Raw genomic sequence first — 15,411 nt, forward strand, 5'->3', positions numbered from 1 at the left:
GTTACAGCGACAGAGAGCCAGGAAGTGTCCCTGTCTCTGAGCGCCCTGGAGGGAGATCCTGACATAGGATTGGTGGCGTGTGTACCTCGAGGGAAATGGTGGAGGAGACAAGGACAGAAATTGCTCAGTTTGGTGATGAGGGCCTTGATGGCGAAAGACTGGTGTCCCTAACCTAGCTGAGGCATCTCCTTGCTCTGTGGATTACATGAAGATGTGTGTTCTAGAAGTGTGGTACGAGTAAGCAGATGAAGAGGAAGTGGACACAGTGTGTATGACTTGAGAGTTTTAGTAACGAAGGGAAGCAGAGAAATGGTGCAGGAACTTGAAAGAGTGGTGAAGGTGAGGCAGGAAAATGTTAGGATGGAGAAGTCGTGCGTATGTTGCAGTCAAAGGGTCAGAGATAAAGCCAGAGGAGCCCCAGAAGCTCCAGTCACCCCAGAAGACAGGAGTGAGTGGGACCAAGGGCAGCAGTGTCTGTGTTGGCCTGGAGAGGTAAGGAAGAAGGGGCAAAGCTAGACATCTCTTGTCCAGTGGCTTAGATGAGAGTGGTCAGCAAGGGGAGAGGGCTCAGGAGAAGAGCTGTGGAAAGAGGACGGGATGCAGCGCAGTTGAGTGCTGTGGCGTCTTCGGTAGGAAGGACGCAGAGGTGGCCTGCATCCAGGGGCGCGCTACACTTGTTCCTCGTGACTTCGTGGTGAAGCCTGTGGTCTTCCCAGCCACGAGCCCACTGTCGTGTGTTTGTGGCCTTCCCAGCCACGGGCCCGCTGTCGTGTGTGGCCTTCGAGCCCCGAGCCTGCTGTTGTGTGTTTGTGGTCTTCCCAGCCACAAACAATGGGCTCAATTGAGGAGTGAAGAGAGGAGATGGATGGATGGATTGCCCCAAGTGACGGGGTGAACAAGGTCAGCTAGGAGGGAACGTTGGAGAAAAGAGGCCTAGACTGGGATCAAAGGAGGCTTAGAAAGAATGTCACTCTCAGGAGGCCTGGGTGGGCTTCAGAGGACCTGGGAACTGCCCACAGTCACACGTGGGGTTTCGTGTGTGTATCGCTTTCATCTGATTCTGAAGTGTGCCACGACCCCAAAGCAGCTATGCTAGAAATCCTACTGAGAAGCAGCGAGCAGTTTCAGTAGGAACGCGGGATGAGAGAGGTAGAGAGAGATGGTTGGCGGTCAGAGTGTACGCTTTGATCTCTTACTGACAAGTAATAAATCTTAGGTAGAACTTCAAGAAGACATTTCTTCTGAAAACGTCGGTGCTCGTGTGCCCCCTAGGTGAACTAAAAGTAGACAGATTGGTGTGTTTAACCAGTCCTGTCTGCAGGCGTGCAGGCGGAGAGTGGTGCCGGGCTCTATTAATCAGAAGAATGGAGACTCTCCCCCGAGATCTTAAGGATTTCTGAACATGAAGGCAACCGCTCTTCTTTTGCAGAGAACAAGGAGTTACTAGATTAAACAAAAATGACACAGTGGCGGGATTAAAGTGATGAAGTAGCATGCCCGTGGTGGAGGCCAGCCACCCTCTGCTTCGCCGTCACCAGCCGTGTCTGCTTCAAGGGCTCACTCAGCTTCTTCATCTTAGTTGTTGCTGGGCCGTCTTCAGCCAGGGGTGCTGATTTTCTGTTCTCTGACTGCACGTGGGTCTGTGCTCTGGATTCAGCAACAGCAGAGCAGGCTGCCAAAGGTGTTCATAGAAGCCCCAGCTGTGGTTTGGGGGTATCTGCAGCTGGACCCTCCACGGCGCCCACTAGTGGCCCCTTGGCGGCATTGCCGACGGGAGTGTAGAGATTGGTGGGTCACACACTGTGGGTCTTGGCACAAGTAGGGAAAGAACAGACAAACCCGAGTGATGTTTTTATGTGCTTCCTGCTTGGCCGTGGAGAATGTGGAGCGCAAACTCAGGACACAACAACTTGCCCTGCGAAAAGGAGTCTGAGGTGGATCTCTGCTGTCTCCTCCAGGCCTGGGCAGCGGGAACCCCTGATTATCGCTGTCTGAACCGGTCTGCCCTGGTTTTCCCTGGGCAGGGCTGAAAGCCTGAGTGTTGGCAGGGAGCAGGCAATGTACTGCTGTTGGGCAAGCGAATGACACGCCCTCCTCGGAGACCTTTTTCTGTGTGAAATTACTTATTTTCCAGATCGGTCAGTCCTGGCCCGACCAACAGCGTGGGTTTGCATTCTCCTAATAACCACCGTTCTCTTGTCTTCACGTTTCAGCCGGCCGCACCCGGGCAGTGTCCCGGACTTCCGGTTCCCTGTGGCCGACAGTCACACAGACGCCTACAGCACCGGCTCCGTGTTGCGGCGTCCCCAGAAAGGCCGCCTGGCAGCTCTGCGCGACGAGCCTTCCAAGGCAAGCACCTGGGCCTCGGGCGCTCGTCTGAGACGGCCCTGGGCACACCCCTGACGCGCTGACCGTGTGATTCTGAGACTGCTCTGGGCAGAGGTGTTGATGGGTCGTCGCCCCCCACCCCACCCCCACTTCTCTTTGTCTTCCCGAGAGTTCACTTTTAGGGTGTGCTTAAAAAAAGAAAAAACAAATTCTGGTAAAATATGACCAACTCTTAACCACGACGCTGACTAAGAAGGTCTTAAAATAGTGATAAAAAAAATGGACCCCGTTGCCGTCGAGTGGATTCCAACTCATAGCGACCTTGTAGGACAAAGTAGAACTGCCCCATAGGGTTTCCAAGGAGCAGCTAGTGGATTCAAACTGTCGCCCTTTTGGTTAGCAGCCGTAGCCCTTAACCACGGTGCCACCAGGCCTCCAAGGTAGTAATAAGTGTACATTAAATACACATCTTCATCTTTTTTTTTCCCAGTTAAATTTTATTGTGTTTTTGGTGAAAGCTTACACAGCAAATTAGGTTCCCATTTAACAGTTTCTGCCTAAGCTGTTCGGTGACGTCAGTTATGTTTTTCACTGTGTCAGCATTCTCGATTGCATTCTGGTCGGTGTGTTTCCAGGGCTCTGGTTTCCCTGCCCCCTTACCTGCTCGTCTTTGCTTCAGACAGTCACCATCTTTTAGTAAAAAGAGCTCACATTAGAAAGTTCAGCCTTTTCCATGCTTTTGTCTGTTCAGCAGCATCGATTTTTAGGCACGTCTGCATTTCGAGCACACATATTCACTGAGCAACTAGGGTGGGTCAGGCACCACCGTCCTAGACTAGGGGCACAGCAGTGCATAGAGCACACGCACTTCTTACACTCCCAGAGCACACATTCTATGAGGGGAGACAAGTAGTAAACAAGTAAAGTAAAACTTAGCATGTGTATGTTAGTATCTATCTCTGTATAGCAAATTACTGCAAACCGTAGCGGCTTCAAACAGTGAACACTTAATAGTTCAGCATTTCTGTGAATTCGGGAGCATCTTAGCCAGATGGTTCTGACCCAGGGTCTCGTGAGGCTGCCTTGGCTTCGGGAATGGTTTCAGTTCTGGCTAACAGAGAGTATCTGGGGGCCATGTTGCCCAGGTACCTTCACTCTTAGACCATTACATCTGGTCTTTTTACTAGAATTTGAGTTCTGCACCCCACTTTCCCCTCTCTGCCAGAGACAGACTGTTGTGTTCCCTGTCAGGGCAGTCATTGGTGGTAGCCGGGCACCATCCAGTTTTTCTGGTCTCTGGCTGATGGAGTCTCTGGTTTATGTGGCCCTTTTTGTCTCTTGGGCTCATATTTTCTTTGTGTCTTTGGTTTTCTTCATTCTTCTTTGCCCCAGGTGGGTTGGGACCAATTGATGCATCTTGGATGGCCGCTCCCAAGCTTTTAGGACCCCAGACGCCACTCGGCAAAGTGGGATGCAGAACATTTTCTTAATAAACTTTATTATGCCAGCTGACCTAGATGTCCCCGGAAACCAGGTCCCCAGACCCCTGTCCCTGCTACTCTGTCCGTTTAAGTATTTGGTTGTATTCAGGAAGCTTCTTAGCTTTTGGTTTATCCCAATTGTGCTGACTTCCCCATATTGTGTGTTGTCCTTCCCTCCACCTAAGATAATTCTTGTCTACTATCTAGTTAGTGAATACCCCTCTCCCTCCCTCCCCACCCTCGTAACCATCAAAGACTATTTTCTTCTGTGTTTAAACTTTTTCTTGAAAGAACTCACATTCTAAGAAAGAGCATGGAGGAAGCCCCAGTGCCTGTGATGTCCTCGTCTTGGAAGTCACACGCCTTCACAGTCACTTTATTCTTTTCATTAGAAGCAAGTTACGAAGTCCTGCCCACACTCAAGGGGAGGGGAGGTATTGTGCATGTCTTACAGGGAGTTGTGTGAAAGGACGTGTGAATGTAATTTTGAACCACTGCAGTATATCAGATGGTAATAAGCAGGGAAGGGGAGTCAGGAGTACCTGAGTGGTAGAGTGAAGAGAGGAATAGCAATTTCAAATGGGATCCAGGGAGACCTCACCGTGAGGGTGTTTCGAGCAAGACCTGAAGGAAGAAAGGGAAGTAGCCAGGGGGATATCTGGGGAAAGAGTGTACCAGGCAGTGGGGACAGCAGGTGGACAGAACCTGAAGCAGGAACATGCCTGACATGTTTGAGGACCAGCAAGGAGGCCAAGGTGGCTGAGCAGAGAGCAAGGGAGAGAGCAATAGGAGGCGAGTTTGGAGGGATTGACCATCTGGATAAGGACTGGGCCTTTACTCTGTGCGAAATAGGAAGCCATTGGAGGTTTTACTCAGACTGTAAGTAGTAGTATTTGCATTTTAAAAGGATAGTTCTGGCTGGTGTATTAAGCATAGACTCTCACAGGGAAAGGGTGGGAGCAAGGACACCTATCAGGAGACTATTGCAGTAGTCCAGGTGAGAGCATCTGCTGACAGGGAGCAGGGCATAGCTGTGGAGATGGTGAAAAGTGATTAGACTGTGTCCACGTAAGGCGGAGCCAAAGAGTTCCCGATGGGTGATTGGACTGTGGCCGCGTCATAAGGCGGAGCCAAGGAGAGTTCCTGATGGGTGGTTGGACTGTGGCCACATCATAAGGCAGAGCCAATGAGAGTTCCCAATGGATGATTGGACTGTGGCCACATTGTAAGGTGAAGCCAACGAGAGCTCTCGATGGAGTGGATGTAGTGTGAGAAAGAAAAAAAGAGTCAAGATGACTCTGAGGGTTTAGGCTTGAACACCTGGAAGGATGGAGGAGGCTTCTGGCTGAGATGAGGAAGACTGCAGGGATGGGGAAAGACAGGCTCAGCTTTGGCAGTGTCATGGCTGATGTGCCTACTAGGTGCCCAGGCAGAGGTATCAAGAAGGCAGTTGGGTATTCTAGTCTGGGACCCAAGCAAGAAGTCTAGGCTGGACATAAAAGCTCAGGAGTCATGAGTATATGGGTGGTATTTAAAGTTACAAGACTGGGGGAAGTCGCCACGTGGGCGCCTGGTGGTAGAGATGAGGTTCACGGGAGTCGCCGCGTGGGCGCCTGGTGGTAGAGGTGAGGTTCACGGGAGTCGCCGCGTGGGCGCCTGGTGGTAGAGGTGAGGTTCACGGGAGTCGCCGCGTGGGCGCCTGGTGGTAGAGGTGAGGTTCACGGGAGTCGCCGCGTGGGCGCCTGGTGGTAGAGGTGAGGTTCACGGGAGTCGCCGCGTGGGCGCCTGGTGGTAGAGGTGAGGTTCACGGGAGTCGCCGCGTGGGCGCCTGGTGGTAGAGGTGAGGTTCACGGGAGTCGCCGCGTGGGCGCCTGGTGGTAGAGGTGAGGTTCACGGGAGTCGCCGCGTGGGCGCCTGGTGGTAGAGGTGAGGTTCACGGGAGTCGCCGCGTGGGTGCCTGGTGGTAGAGGTGAGGTTCACGGGAGTCGCCGCGTGGGCGCCTGGTTCGCAGATTAGAGGTCGAGGAGCTTGAGAAGAAACAGACCGAGGAGGAGCGGCCAGCAAGGTCGGAGGAAAACCAGGAGTGGTGGGATCCAGAGCCAAGAGAGCAGGCTGCTTCAGGGGAGAGGGGAGGGCAGTGAGCCTGACCCTGGTTCTGGGCCAAGGAAGTGGCCAGTGCGTGTAGTGACGTGGGGCCGTGGGAGACTTCACAGCTGGTTCTGCTGGAGGGACGGTGCTCAGAGCCTGCTTGCCGCCAGCTCGAGGGCACAGGGTAAGGACATGGAGGCAGAATGGACACAGCTCTTTGGAGGAGTTACATCATGGTTAGAGAAATGGACTGCTAGCCGGAAGGACACACGGGAGTAAAAGTTTTGTGGTTTCTGTTATTTTCTTAGGCTCTTGGGAATGATTCAGTACAAAGGGGAAAATTGATTATTTCAGAGAGAGGGGGAAATTAATGGCGAGAGGTCACTGAGAAAGCCCAAGATAGGAGAACTGGCCCTGTGAAAACAATGTGGGGGTGGCGTCTGACCTCTAACTTCACAGGGAGGAGGGAGAATCAAGACCAGCAGCCCAAGGCTGATTCTTACGAGGCAGAAGTTAGATGTGCCTTCTCTCTGGGCCATCTTTACTGGTTCTGACACCAGCCGTCCCTCCCACGCACCCTCTGCTTCTCTGCTGGTTTTGATAGTTCGTTGCAGCGGCTACGCAGAACTCATAGACAGTACTCACGATTATGGGGTTTATTAGGGAAGTAACAGGACTACTCAGAATCAGGAATGCTCAGGATAAAGTTCTTCCATCAGGACAGCCTTTTCTCAGCCGTGCCTGCAGGCAGGTCTCTCTCTGGCCCTTGGCTCTTTGGCCTGGCCTCTGCCCCTCAAGCTTTTTCAGCTGTGCCGATAAGTGCCCATAGGCACTCGACTGTGTCAGTAAGCCTCGCCCAAAGGTGCTCAGCTCTAGCTCTGTGGGTCAGCAAACCTAGCTCCACCAAGTGCCCAGAGGCACCGTACTCCACCAGCAAGCTTCCTGCCCAAGGACGTTCAGTTTTCTTGCTCCATGGGCTGGGAAGCCCTGCGCCATCTCCTGCTGGTCTTTCCTGCAGGTCTCTCCTGCCGCCATCTCTCTGCCACCACTTCTCAGCTCAGGGATCCCAGGTCCAAAGGATGTGCTCTGTTCTTGGCCCTTATTCCTTGGTGAGATGCCCTCTCTGCTCTGTAATTGGCTCTCTTTTAAGCCTAGTGGCATGGCAAAACTGACTAATCCCCTCATTAGGGTTCTATACACCTTATTTGCATGGTTCCACCCAGTCATTTGGTGGGAGAGAAAGGCCATACGAAAGCAATCCATCCTACTGCAGGCACTCATCGGTCATCTCAAGAGAGGGAGGCCAAGTGTGTAGGCACAGGCCAGGGAGGTGGCAATATGCCATGGGGTGTCAAGAAATTCTCTTCTGGTTGCTTTGCTTTCTTATCAGTGAATTGGGAACCACCATCAACTGAGAGAGGCTTGAAGAGGGAGGAGCAGGCGTGAGTCACCTTGAAGGAGAGGAGTTCCACTGCCCCCCAGCATGCACAGTGCTTGTTGGACATGCTCAGTATAAGCGTTATTTGTTAAAAGTGTTATTTGTTAATCTTGCAAGAGAGCTCAGCGTTTCTCTAGAAAACTTAGTTGCCAAGTCATAATTACGTCTTCTGATGGGCTCCCTCTTCATTGCTTCCATTCTGCTGCCCATTTTTGCTTTTTCAGTGCTTCTTAGTACCAGCTTCAGAAAAGGGAGGACATTGAAACCCAGAGTAGCTGTAATGTTACTTGGTGACACTTGGAAAATGTTTGGCAACTGAGGTGAACCCAACTGATGTAATTAATGTTTTTAGATTTCCCATTAGGGCAGCTGTCCTGGCACAGACGTACTTGATTAACTTCCAGGTTTTGTTTCTGGCTCAGTCATGGCATCATTGTGAGTAATGCTGGGGAGGTGCCTCATATCCACCTGAAGACGTTACTCTTACGAGGCAGTCTGAGAAAGGGATTATTCTCCTACCCCCGTTTCATAAATTGTCTCTGTTTAATAGATGTCACCCTCTAATAGGCATAACCCATTTTTCTAAAATCTTTTTCATGTAAACATTTTTTGAAAGTCTCTGATAGATCTCTTTTAAGCTCCTCTTTTTTTTCACTAATGCCGTGATTTTCCTTCTTGGCTGAGATCTGGTTTTCTTGTTTATAGGTACAAACGCTTAACGAACAGGACTGGGAGCGTGCCCAACAAGCCAGCGTCTTGGCAAATGTTGCACAAGCGTTTGAGAGTGACGTGGACGTGTCTGACGGGGAAGACGACAGAGACACTCTCTTCAGCTCTGTCGACCTGCTGTCGCCCAGTGGGCAGGCCGACGCCCAGACATTAGCCCTGATGCTGCAGGAACAGCTGGACGCTATCAACAAAGAGATCAGGTGGGTGTCCTGTGCGCAGCGTGGCGTGAAACACCGTGGTTTATCTTGTTCCTCTTGGAAAGTCTGGGAAACATCTTTTAAATGTTCCGTAATTATTAAAAAAAGCTTACTTAAATTCTGCTTGACACATTTGAAGGTCTGAGACTACCCTTGATGCATAAAACTCAAGTAATTCTGGCACTCTGTCCACCACGATGGCTCCTCTGCATTGTGTCAGATGTCATGGGCCTAGCTGGGGAGCCCGCAGGGGAGCTCACGGGACACCGCACTGGGGGTCCACAGACAGCTGGGCTTGTCCAGTCCTACAGCTGTGCAAGAGCCGAGCCTGGCAGTCCTACAGCTGTGCGAGAGCTGAGTCTGGCAGGATGGGTGAGATGAGAACATGCTGGGACAGAGGCTGATGCAGGAGGACAGCCTCATCCGGAGCGCAGAGGGAAGGCCTGCCGCAGGGGCGGGGACACAGTGGAGAGCCGGGGAGAGACTCACTGTCGGGTGTGTGTCTGAATCTTTTAATCTCATGAGTACTTAGCTCTTTCCTTTAGAAACCCTGTTAGCCTTTAAAATGGGAAATTTCTAAGACAGCGTGCCACTATGAAATGGGAATCCAGAGAATGACTCTTATAGCGCAGAAGAGGCCTGGCGGCCCCGTGCCCACCCTGGCCCATCTAGGGGAGCCCCCTGAGGTCAGCTCTGTACACTCAGCATGCCGCATCCTGTCCTGAGTCCAGATGAGGGGCTCCCATGTGCGTGTGCGCGCGTGTGTGTGTAAAAATGGCATGGTGGCATCGTTGGACCTCCTTGTCTAACTTCACAAAGGGGAAAGAGAATCATTACCTGATTCCTATGAAGCAGAGGTCAGATATTCCTCCTCTCTCCATCCTTTTTACCAATTCTGACACTAGCTGTCCCTCCCAGGGCACTCTGTTTCTCTCCTGGGTTCAATAATTTGTTGCAGTGACCACACAGAACTCGCAGACAACGCTCACAGTTATGGGGTCTATTAGGGAAGTAACAGGCTACGATTCAGGATCAAGGGTGACTCAGGATATAGTTCTTTGATCAGGACAGCCTCCTCTCAGCTGTGCCCATAGGGAGGCCTCTCTCTTCGCCCCTTCAACCTGGTCTCTGTCCTGCTCAGGCAAGTGTTACAGAGCTATTTAGTTTAGCTCTGCCGTGAGTACCCAGAGTTATCTCACTGCAACAGTAAGTCTTGGCCTAAAGGTGCTCAGCTTTCTTGGTGTGTGAGACAGTGAACCTAGCTCCACTGCCAAGTGCCCATAGGCACCCTACTCTGCTAGGAAGCCTCCTGCCCGAAGGCTTTCTCCCTCTGTGGATTGGCACACCCACTGTAACCACTTTACTCTGTGGGCTGAGAAGCTCACTACGCCATCTCTTGCCGGTCTCCTGGTTGCTGCCACCGTTTCTCTGCCACTGCTTCTCACCGTATTGCACCGTCTCCAGTGTTACAGTTCTCTCTGTTTGTCTTGGGTCTAGGAGTTCCTCAGCGCAGAGACCTCAGGCCCAGAGGATTCACTGTGCTCTTGACTCTTCTTAGTGATACCTAGACCCCCCGCCTCAACCTTTGGGATGGTTCATTTTAGCCTAGTGGGATGGCAAAACTTACCAATCCCTTCATTAGGGTTCCACGCACCTCTTTTGCATTGTTAGCAAGCTGTCTAACCCCCTTGGTGGGCCACAAGGACCTTATTTGCATAGCCCCACCCAGGCATCTGGTAGGAGTTAGAAGACCATGGCAAGAAAGGCCATATAAATGATCTGTCGCACTGCAGTGTGACTTCACATTGCCGTGGGTGGGGTTGCTGGCCACGTTTTGTTCTTGTAACGCTAACAGGCAGAAGTCCCCATTCCTGCCTGGCGGGAACATGAGGTGACCAGGAAAAGGTCAGCAGAATCCGCATCAGAGAGGGCTGGAGACTTTGAAGGAAAGATTCCCCTGCCTAGGCTGCTGGCCTCACACGCTGACTTCTCACACGCCATCTGTAAATGCTGCTGAAGGGCTTGGATAGCCTTTCCCCGTCGTTATGAGAAACAGGAATGCCAAAGCATTATAGGGAGTCCTGGTGGCGCAGTGGTTCAGAGCTTAGACTGCTGATCGAAAGGTCAGCAGTTCGAACCCACCAGCTGCTCCTTGGAAACCCTATGGGGCAGTTCTGCTCTGTCCTGTAGGGTCGCTATGAGTCTGAATTGGCAATGCCAACGAGGTATTATATGCCTGTATTTTTAATTTTTACAGTGCTCCGGTTGAAAAGTGGGTTTTTTTCTTATGCAACAAGTTGAACTAGCTTAAGTGGTAATTTCAACCACTGACTTTTAGATTTTTTTTCTGTTAATAAGAACAGAACACGTTTAGGATTTGTAAGTAGAGCTGTCATTGGAAAGGGTTCTACAGGCTCCCAGTACTTTAATATTAGAATAATTATGATTGGCACAGTCACATATTAAAATCACTGTGTAATCATTGGCCGCCCTTCAGGATGGGAGACTTAACCTTGGATCGCAGCTTCGTGCAGCATGGTTGATGTGAAGCAGGGCGCTCAGGTGGGCTGGTAGGCAATTCCTTCAGATCACACTGAGGTTTGACTTTAAACTTAAAAAAAAATCAGCCCAGCATTTTCATTTAGTCTGGAGACTTAGATGTCTGGAAACTGCTCATCGCTTCATGGATTCGTTCCCTAGTTGTGTCGAAGTTCTTGACTTGCACTTGAAGAAACTGATAGTGGCAGCTCTGAGCAGGGTGGGGGTGGGCTGTGGAACTGAAGTATCTCATCGTGTAGTGAGGAGGTTATTCGCTGAAACCTTAGAAAGAGTTGCCAGCCAGCCCCCACCCAGGTTTCCGTGTACATGGGGAAAATCAAGCATAACTTTTATCAGAACCAACTTTACAAGACTTGGTAGAGGATTTCCTTCTTGTTCCAAAATTCAGTTGATTAAAAAGATGGAAAGTCGGTCATTTTTGCCGCAGTGCTTCTTGTTGGAGCACCTGGTTCCTGGAGTCCCACTGCTCACAGCCCAGAGGAGGAGGGTGGGTGTGGAGATCGGGGCCCCCTCATCTCCGGGCTGCTGAGTAAGGCTGAGCTGCTGTGCTTCCTTTCAGGTTGATTCAGGAGGAGAAGGAGAGCGCCGAGCAGCGGGCCGAGGAGATCGAGAGCAGAGTCGGGAGCGGGAGTCTGGACAATCTTGATCGTTTTAGATCAATGAGCTCTATCCCCCCATATCCTGCCCCGTCACTGGCTGGCTCCTCCCCTCCAGGCAGCGGCCGCTCCACCCCGAGAAGGATCCCCCAGAGTCCCGCCAGGGAAGTAGACCGACTGGGCATCATGACTCTAGTAAGTCTTTGCCTTCTCTCCTGCGCGGCCCACTCCCTCACTCCTAGCACACCGGGCTTGCATCCTGTGCGTGAGTCCTGTGCGTGAGTCCTGTGCCTGATGGATATGCTTGTTCACCCAGAAGGACAGTGGGTGCTTGCATTGCCCTCAGAGGCTGGAGATTTTAAAAAGCAGCTAGTGTCTAATCACTCCGCAGATAGCACCGTGCCAAGTTCACTCTAACATTGGAGGGGCCAGTGCGTGTGTCGTCGTTGACTCATCGGAAGACTGTATTCACGTGACTTTGTAGAAACAGCAGCCAGAAGGGGAAATATTTTCTGTTCTGTAGCAGTAGACAAAAGGAGCCCTGGTGGCGCAGTGGTTAAAGCGCTTGGCTACTAACCCAAAGGTCGGCGGTTTGTCCCTCCGGCCCCTCTGCAGGAGAAACATGTGGCAGCCTGCGTCCTAAAGATTTGTGACCTTGGAACCCCTATGGGGCAGGCAGTTCTCCTCTGACCTCTGGGGTCACAGCGTGTCGGAATTGACTTGATGGCGGTGGGCTTGGTTTGGGTTAGGGTTCCTTTTAAGGAGCCCGGATGACACAGTGGTTAAGCACTCGGCTGTTAACCGAAAGGGCGGCCGTTCAAACCCACCAGCCGCTCTGTGGGAGAAGGATGTGGCAGTCTGCTTCCATAAAGGTTTATGCCTTGGAAACCCTGGGGGCAGTTCTGCCCTTCCCTGTGGGGTCGCTGTGGGTCAGAGTCAACTCGACAACCATGGGTTTGGGTTTGGGTTTGGGTTTTGAGGAATGGACAGTTGAACAAAAGTAAAACTCGCATAGGCAGGCCTCATGGCAGAGAGACAGTGTACAACGGGGGCTGGCATCTGGCTTTACATTAGGGATCCCTCAGTGGAGGGCGCAGGACCTGCCGGTCAACAAGGGAGCTGGGAGGTTCTCTTAGGAACCGGCTCGGCAGGGTCCTCCCATCCACATCCCATAAAAGCCAGGTCGCTCGCTTCATGGTATCCTGAGAAAGCAGGTGGCCTCCTTCCCTGTCTGCCTGGGATCTACACACGTGCTGACCTTCTGGTGTTGGCAGCAGTCTGCACTCTGAGAACGTTGTACGGCTTTGTAGTGTATCGGTTTAGGCTTTGTGGTTGCGCTGCCCTTGTGCCATGTGGATTCCTGTGTACGACGTTCTGTTACCCTCCATTTCCATTTTGGCAGTGTTGTTAGCCAGCAGATAGTTAAATCAACTATGAATCATTTTAGTGGCACAGGAAGGGGTAACCAGCCTGTTTTGCAGTGTTTTGACCTGCTGTTTCTCTCGTTTACATCTTTAGCTAATGAGCTAATTAATACTTTACCCCCTTGGGCAGTTTCCCTGCGGTTTCTTGCTGATTTCCGCCAAGCACGTCTGTAAAAGCAGTTGTGTGTGTTTTTCCTGTGTTCACAGTTCCATGTGCTGGCTGACGGTCTGTGCTCCTGTGGTTGCTTTTGACCTCCTTGTCATCCTGGTGTTTGTTTTATGATTATAGCCATCTGCAGACCCATTTTTAACCCAGGCCTCAGGCCCCCATCTGTCCGTAGTCCATGCATCCACCTCCCCTCCCAGCCCTCCCCTGTGCTGTAGCCATCTCACACCGCACGCCCAGGTGACGAGCAGCAACGCTTGGGCTGATCGCCTGCTTTATTAGTGGGCCTTTTTTTCTGCTTTGTCCTCATTTCTCATTAAAAACTGATTTTTTTTCCCCAGTAGCAATGAATTGCAATTAGTGTATCAGTGCATAGCAGATATGTATAAAGGCATGCCATGGGCAGTTTTCACTCAGAGGAGCCCTGTAGTTGATAGGTGAGACGTTTCCTCCATGAAGCTGTAACCCACCGAGTGTGCAGTCCATGGCAGCTTCACACAGAAAGTGTACTTCCCCACCAGGTGTGCAGTCCATGGTGGCTTCACACAAACAGTGTACTTCCCCACCAGCTGTGTAGTCCATGGCGGCTTCACACAGTGTACTTCCCCACCAGGTGTGCAGTCCATGGCAGCCTCACACAGGTAGTGTACTTCCCCACCAGGTGTACAGTCCATGGCAGCTTCACACGGACTGTGTACTTCCCCACCAGGTGTACGGTCCATGGCAGCTTCACACAGACAGTGTACTTCCCCACCAGGTGTGCGGTCCATGGCGGCTTCACACAGACAGTGTACTTCCCCACCAGGTGTGCAGTCCATGGCAGCTTCACACAGTGTACTTCCCCACCAGGTGTGTGGTCCATGGCAGCTTCACACGGACAGTGTACTTCCCCACCAGGTGTGCAGTCCATGGCAGCTTCACACAGTGTACTTCCCCACCAGGTGTGCAGTCCATGGCAGCCTCACACAGATAGTGTACTTTCCCACCAGGTGTACAGTCCATGGCAGCTTCACACGGACTGTGTACTTCCCCACCAGGTGTACGGTCCATGGCAGCTTCACACAGACAGTGTACTTCCCCACCAGGTGTATGGTCCATGGCAGCTTCACACAGACAGTTTACTTCCCCACCAGGTGTGCAGTCCATGGCGGCTTCACACAGTGTACTTCCCCACCAGGTGTGCAGTCCATGGCAGCTTCACACAGACAGTGTACTTCCCCACCAGGTGTGCAGTCCATGGTGGCTTCACACAGTGTACTTACCCACCAGGTGTGCGGTCCATGGCGGCTTCACACAGACAGTGTACTTCCCCACCAGGTGTGCAGTCCATGGCAGCTTCACACAGTGTACTTCCCCACCAGGTGTGCAGTCCATGGCAGCTTCACACGGACAGTGTACTTCCCCACCAGGTGTGCAGTCCATGGCAGCTTCACACAGTGTACTTCCCCACCAGGTGTGCGGTCCATGGCAGCTTCACACGGACAGTGTACTTCCCCACCAGGTGTGCAGTCAATGGCAGCTTCACACAGACAGTGTAGTTCCTGGTTCTGTTCCCTGTCTTCCAGACTGTAAATCTCACCCACTCCCTGAAAACGCATGGCTGATGTGTTTCATGGGCTGACTTTTCACATGAATTACAGGTGTAAGATGGAGCCACTCCACCTGCTTTTATGGCAGCCTTTGTTCTCATGCGTTTTTCACAGCATGCCTTTAATTTTGGATGCAATTTATTTTTGAGAAGTGGTGGATCAAACTCTAGGTAAGGATATTATGTTAGTATCCAATAGGTGATTAATAGTAGGTTTGTTTAGTTTTGTATTAGGTATTACAATAACTTCTTCATCAACCAGGATATTTAAAAGTGTGATATGTTTTTCATCAAGGAAACCAAACTGTAGAGCATCTGGCGCTACAGTTACTGGGCCTTTGCTATACAGACTGCCCTGCTGGAACAGTCTCTAGTGTAACGGGATTTTATCTCTTAACGTCCAGCACTTCTCTAACAAACCTCAGGTTATTGTATGGTTAAATCCTGTGATGGAGAAACGTCACTTCCAGCCGCGTTTCGGAGTCCCCCCTCACTCACCCCTGTCCTCCCGTTCACGTTGTGATGTTTTTGCCTGTACTGATCCTTACGTTTTTAACGTCAGAGCCTGCAGTAAGTCTGGTTTCTCTTTATTTCTTCGCATGCGCCTCTCAGCCTAGTGATTTAAGGAAACACCGTAGAAAGGTAACATTTTCAGTGATTTCAGATGTTTTTGTTTCTCTGTAACGTATTGAAGAGTGCATGTTACAGTCTACGTCAGTGTAACTCTGTGCTGTCATGTAACAGTGGACAGTTGCAGTTGTAATGAGAATGTATAAGCTTGTCCAACACATGACGTATGATGATTTCTTCTGATGGG

The 15,411-nt window shown here is 51.3% G+C and overlaps 1 protein-coding gene and 1 long non-coding RNA gene across 12 annotated transcripts in view; both read left to right on the forward strand.

The window, feature by feature from the left end:
- The window catches only part of PPFIA1 (PTPRF interacting protein alpha 1), a 128,771-nt gene that overhangs the window by 76,730 nt on the left and 36,630 nt on the right, over nt 1-15,411 (forward strand). For all 9 annotated transcript variants that reach the window (XR_007518293.1, XR_007518294.1, XM_049892747.1 and 6 more), the window contains 3 exons: nt 2,214-2,349; nt 8,041-8,264; nt 11,380-11,611. Coding sequence is in view for 7 of the 9 variants with exons in the window: in XM_049892747.1 (XP_049748704.1) it covers nt 2,214-2,349; nt 8,041-8,264; nt 11,380-11,611 (592 nt within the window). In the remaining 2 variants the exon portion in view is untranslated. The remainder of the gene's footprint in view (nt 1-2,213; nt 2,350-8,040; nt 8,265-11,379; nt 11,612-15,411) is intronic.
- LOC126081172 (uncharacterized) lies at nt 11,618-14,333 on the forward strand. Of its 3 annotated transcripts, none has more exons than XR_007518299.1 (3): nt 11,618-13,647; nt 13,796-13,855; nt 13,996-14,333. It is a non-coding gene; the product is annotated as an uncharacterized LOC126081172 (long non-coding RNA). The 3 variants fall into 3 exon arrangements; XR_007518297.1 differs by having other exon boundaries at nt 13,840-13,855; XR_007518298.1 differs by lacking the exon at nt 13,796-13,855 and adding an exon at nt 13,932-13,947.

The sequence above is a fragment of the Elephas maximus genome, chromosome 7, assembly GCF_024166365.1.
Source record: "Elephas maximus indicus isolate mEleMax1 chromosome 7, mEleMax1 primary haplotype, whole genome shotgun sequence".
NCBI lineage: Eukaryota > Metazoa > Chordata > Mammalia > Proboscidea > Elephantidae > Elephas > Elephas maximus.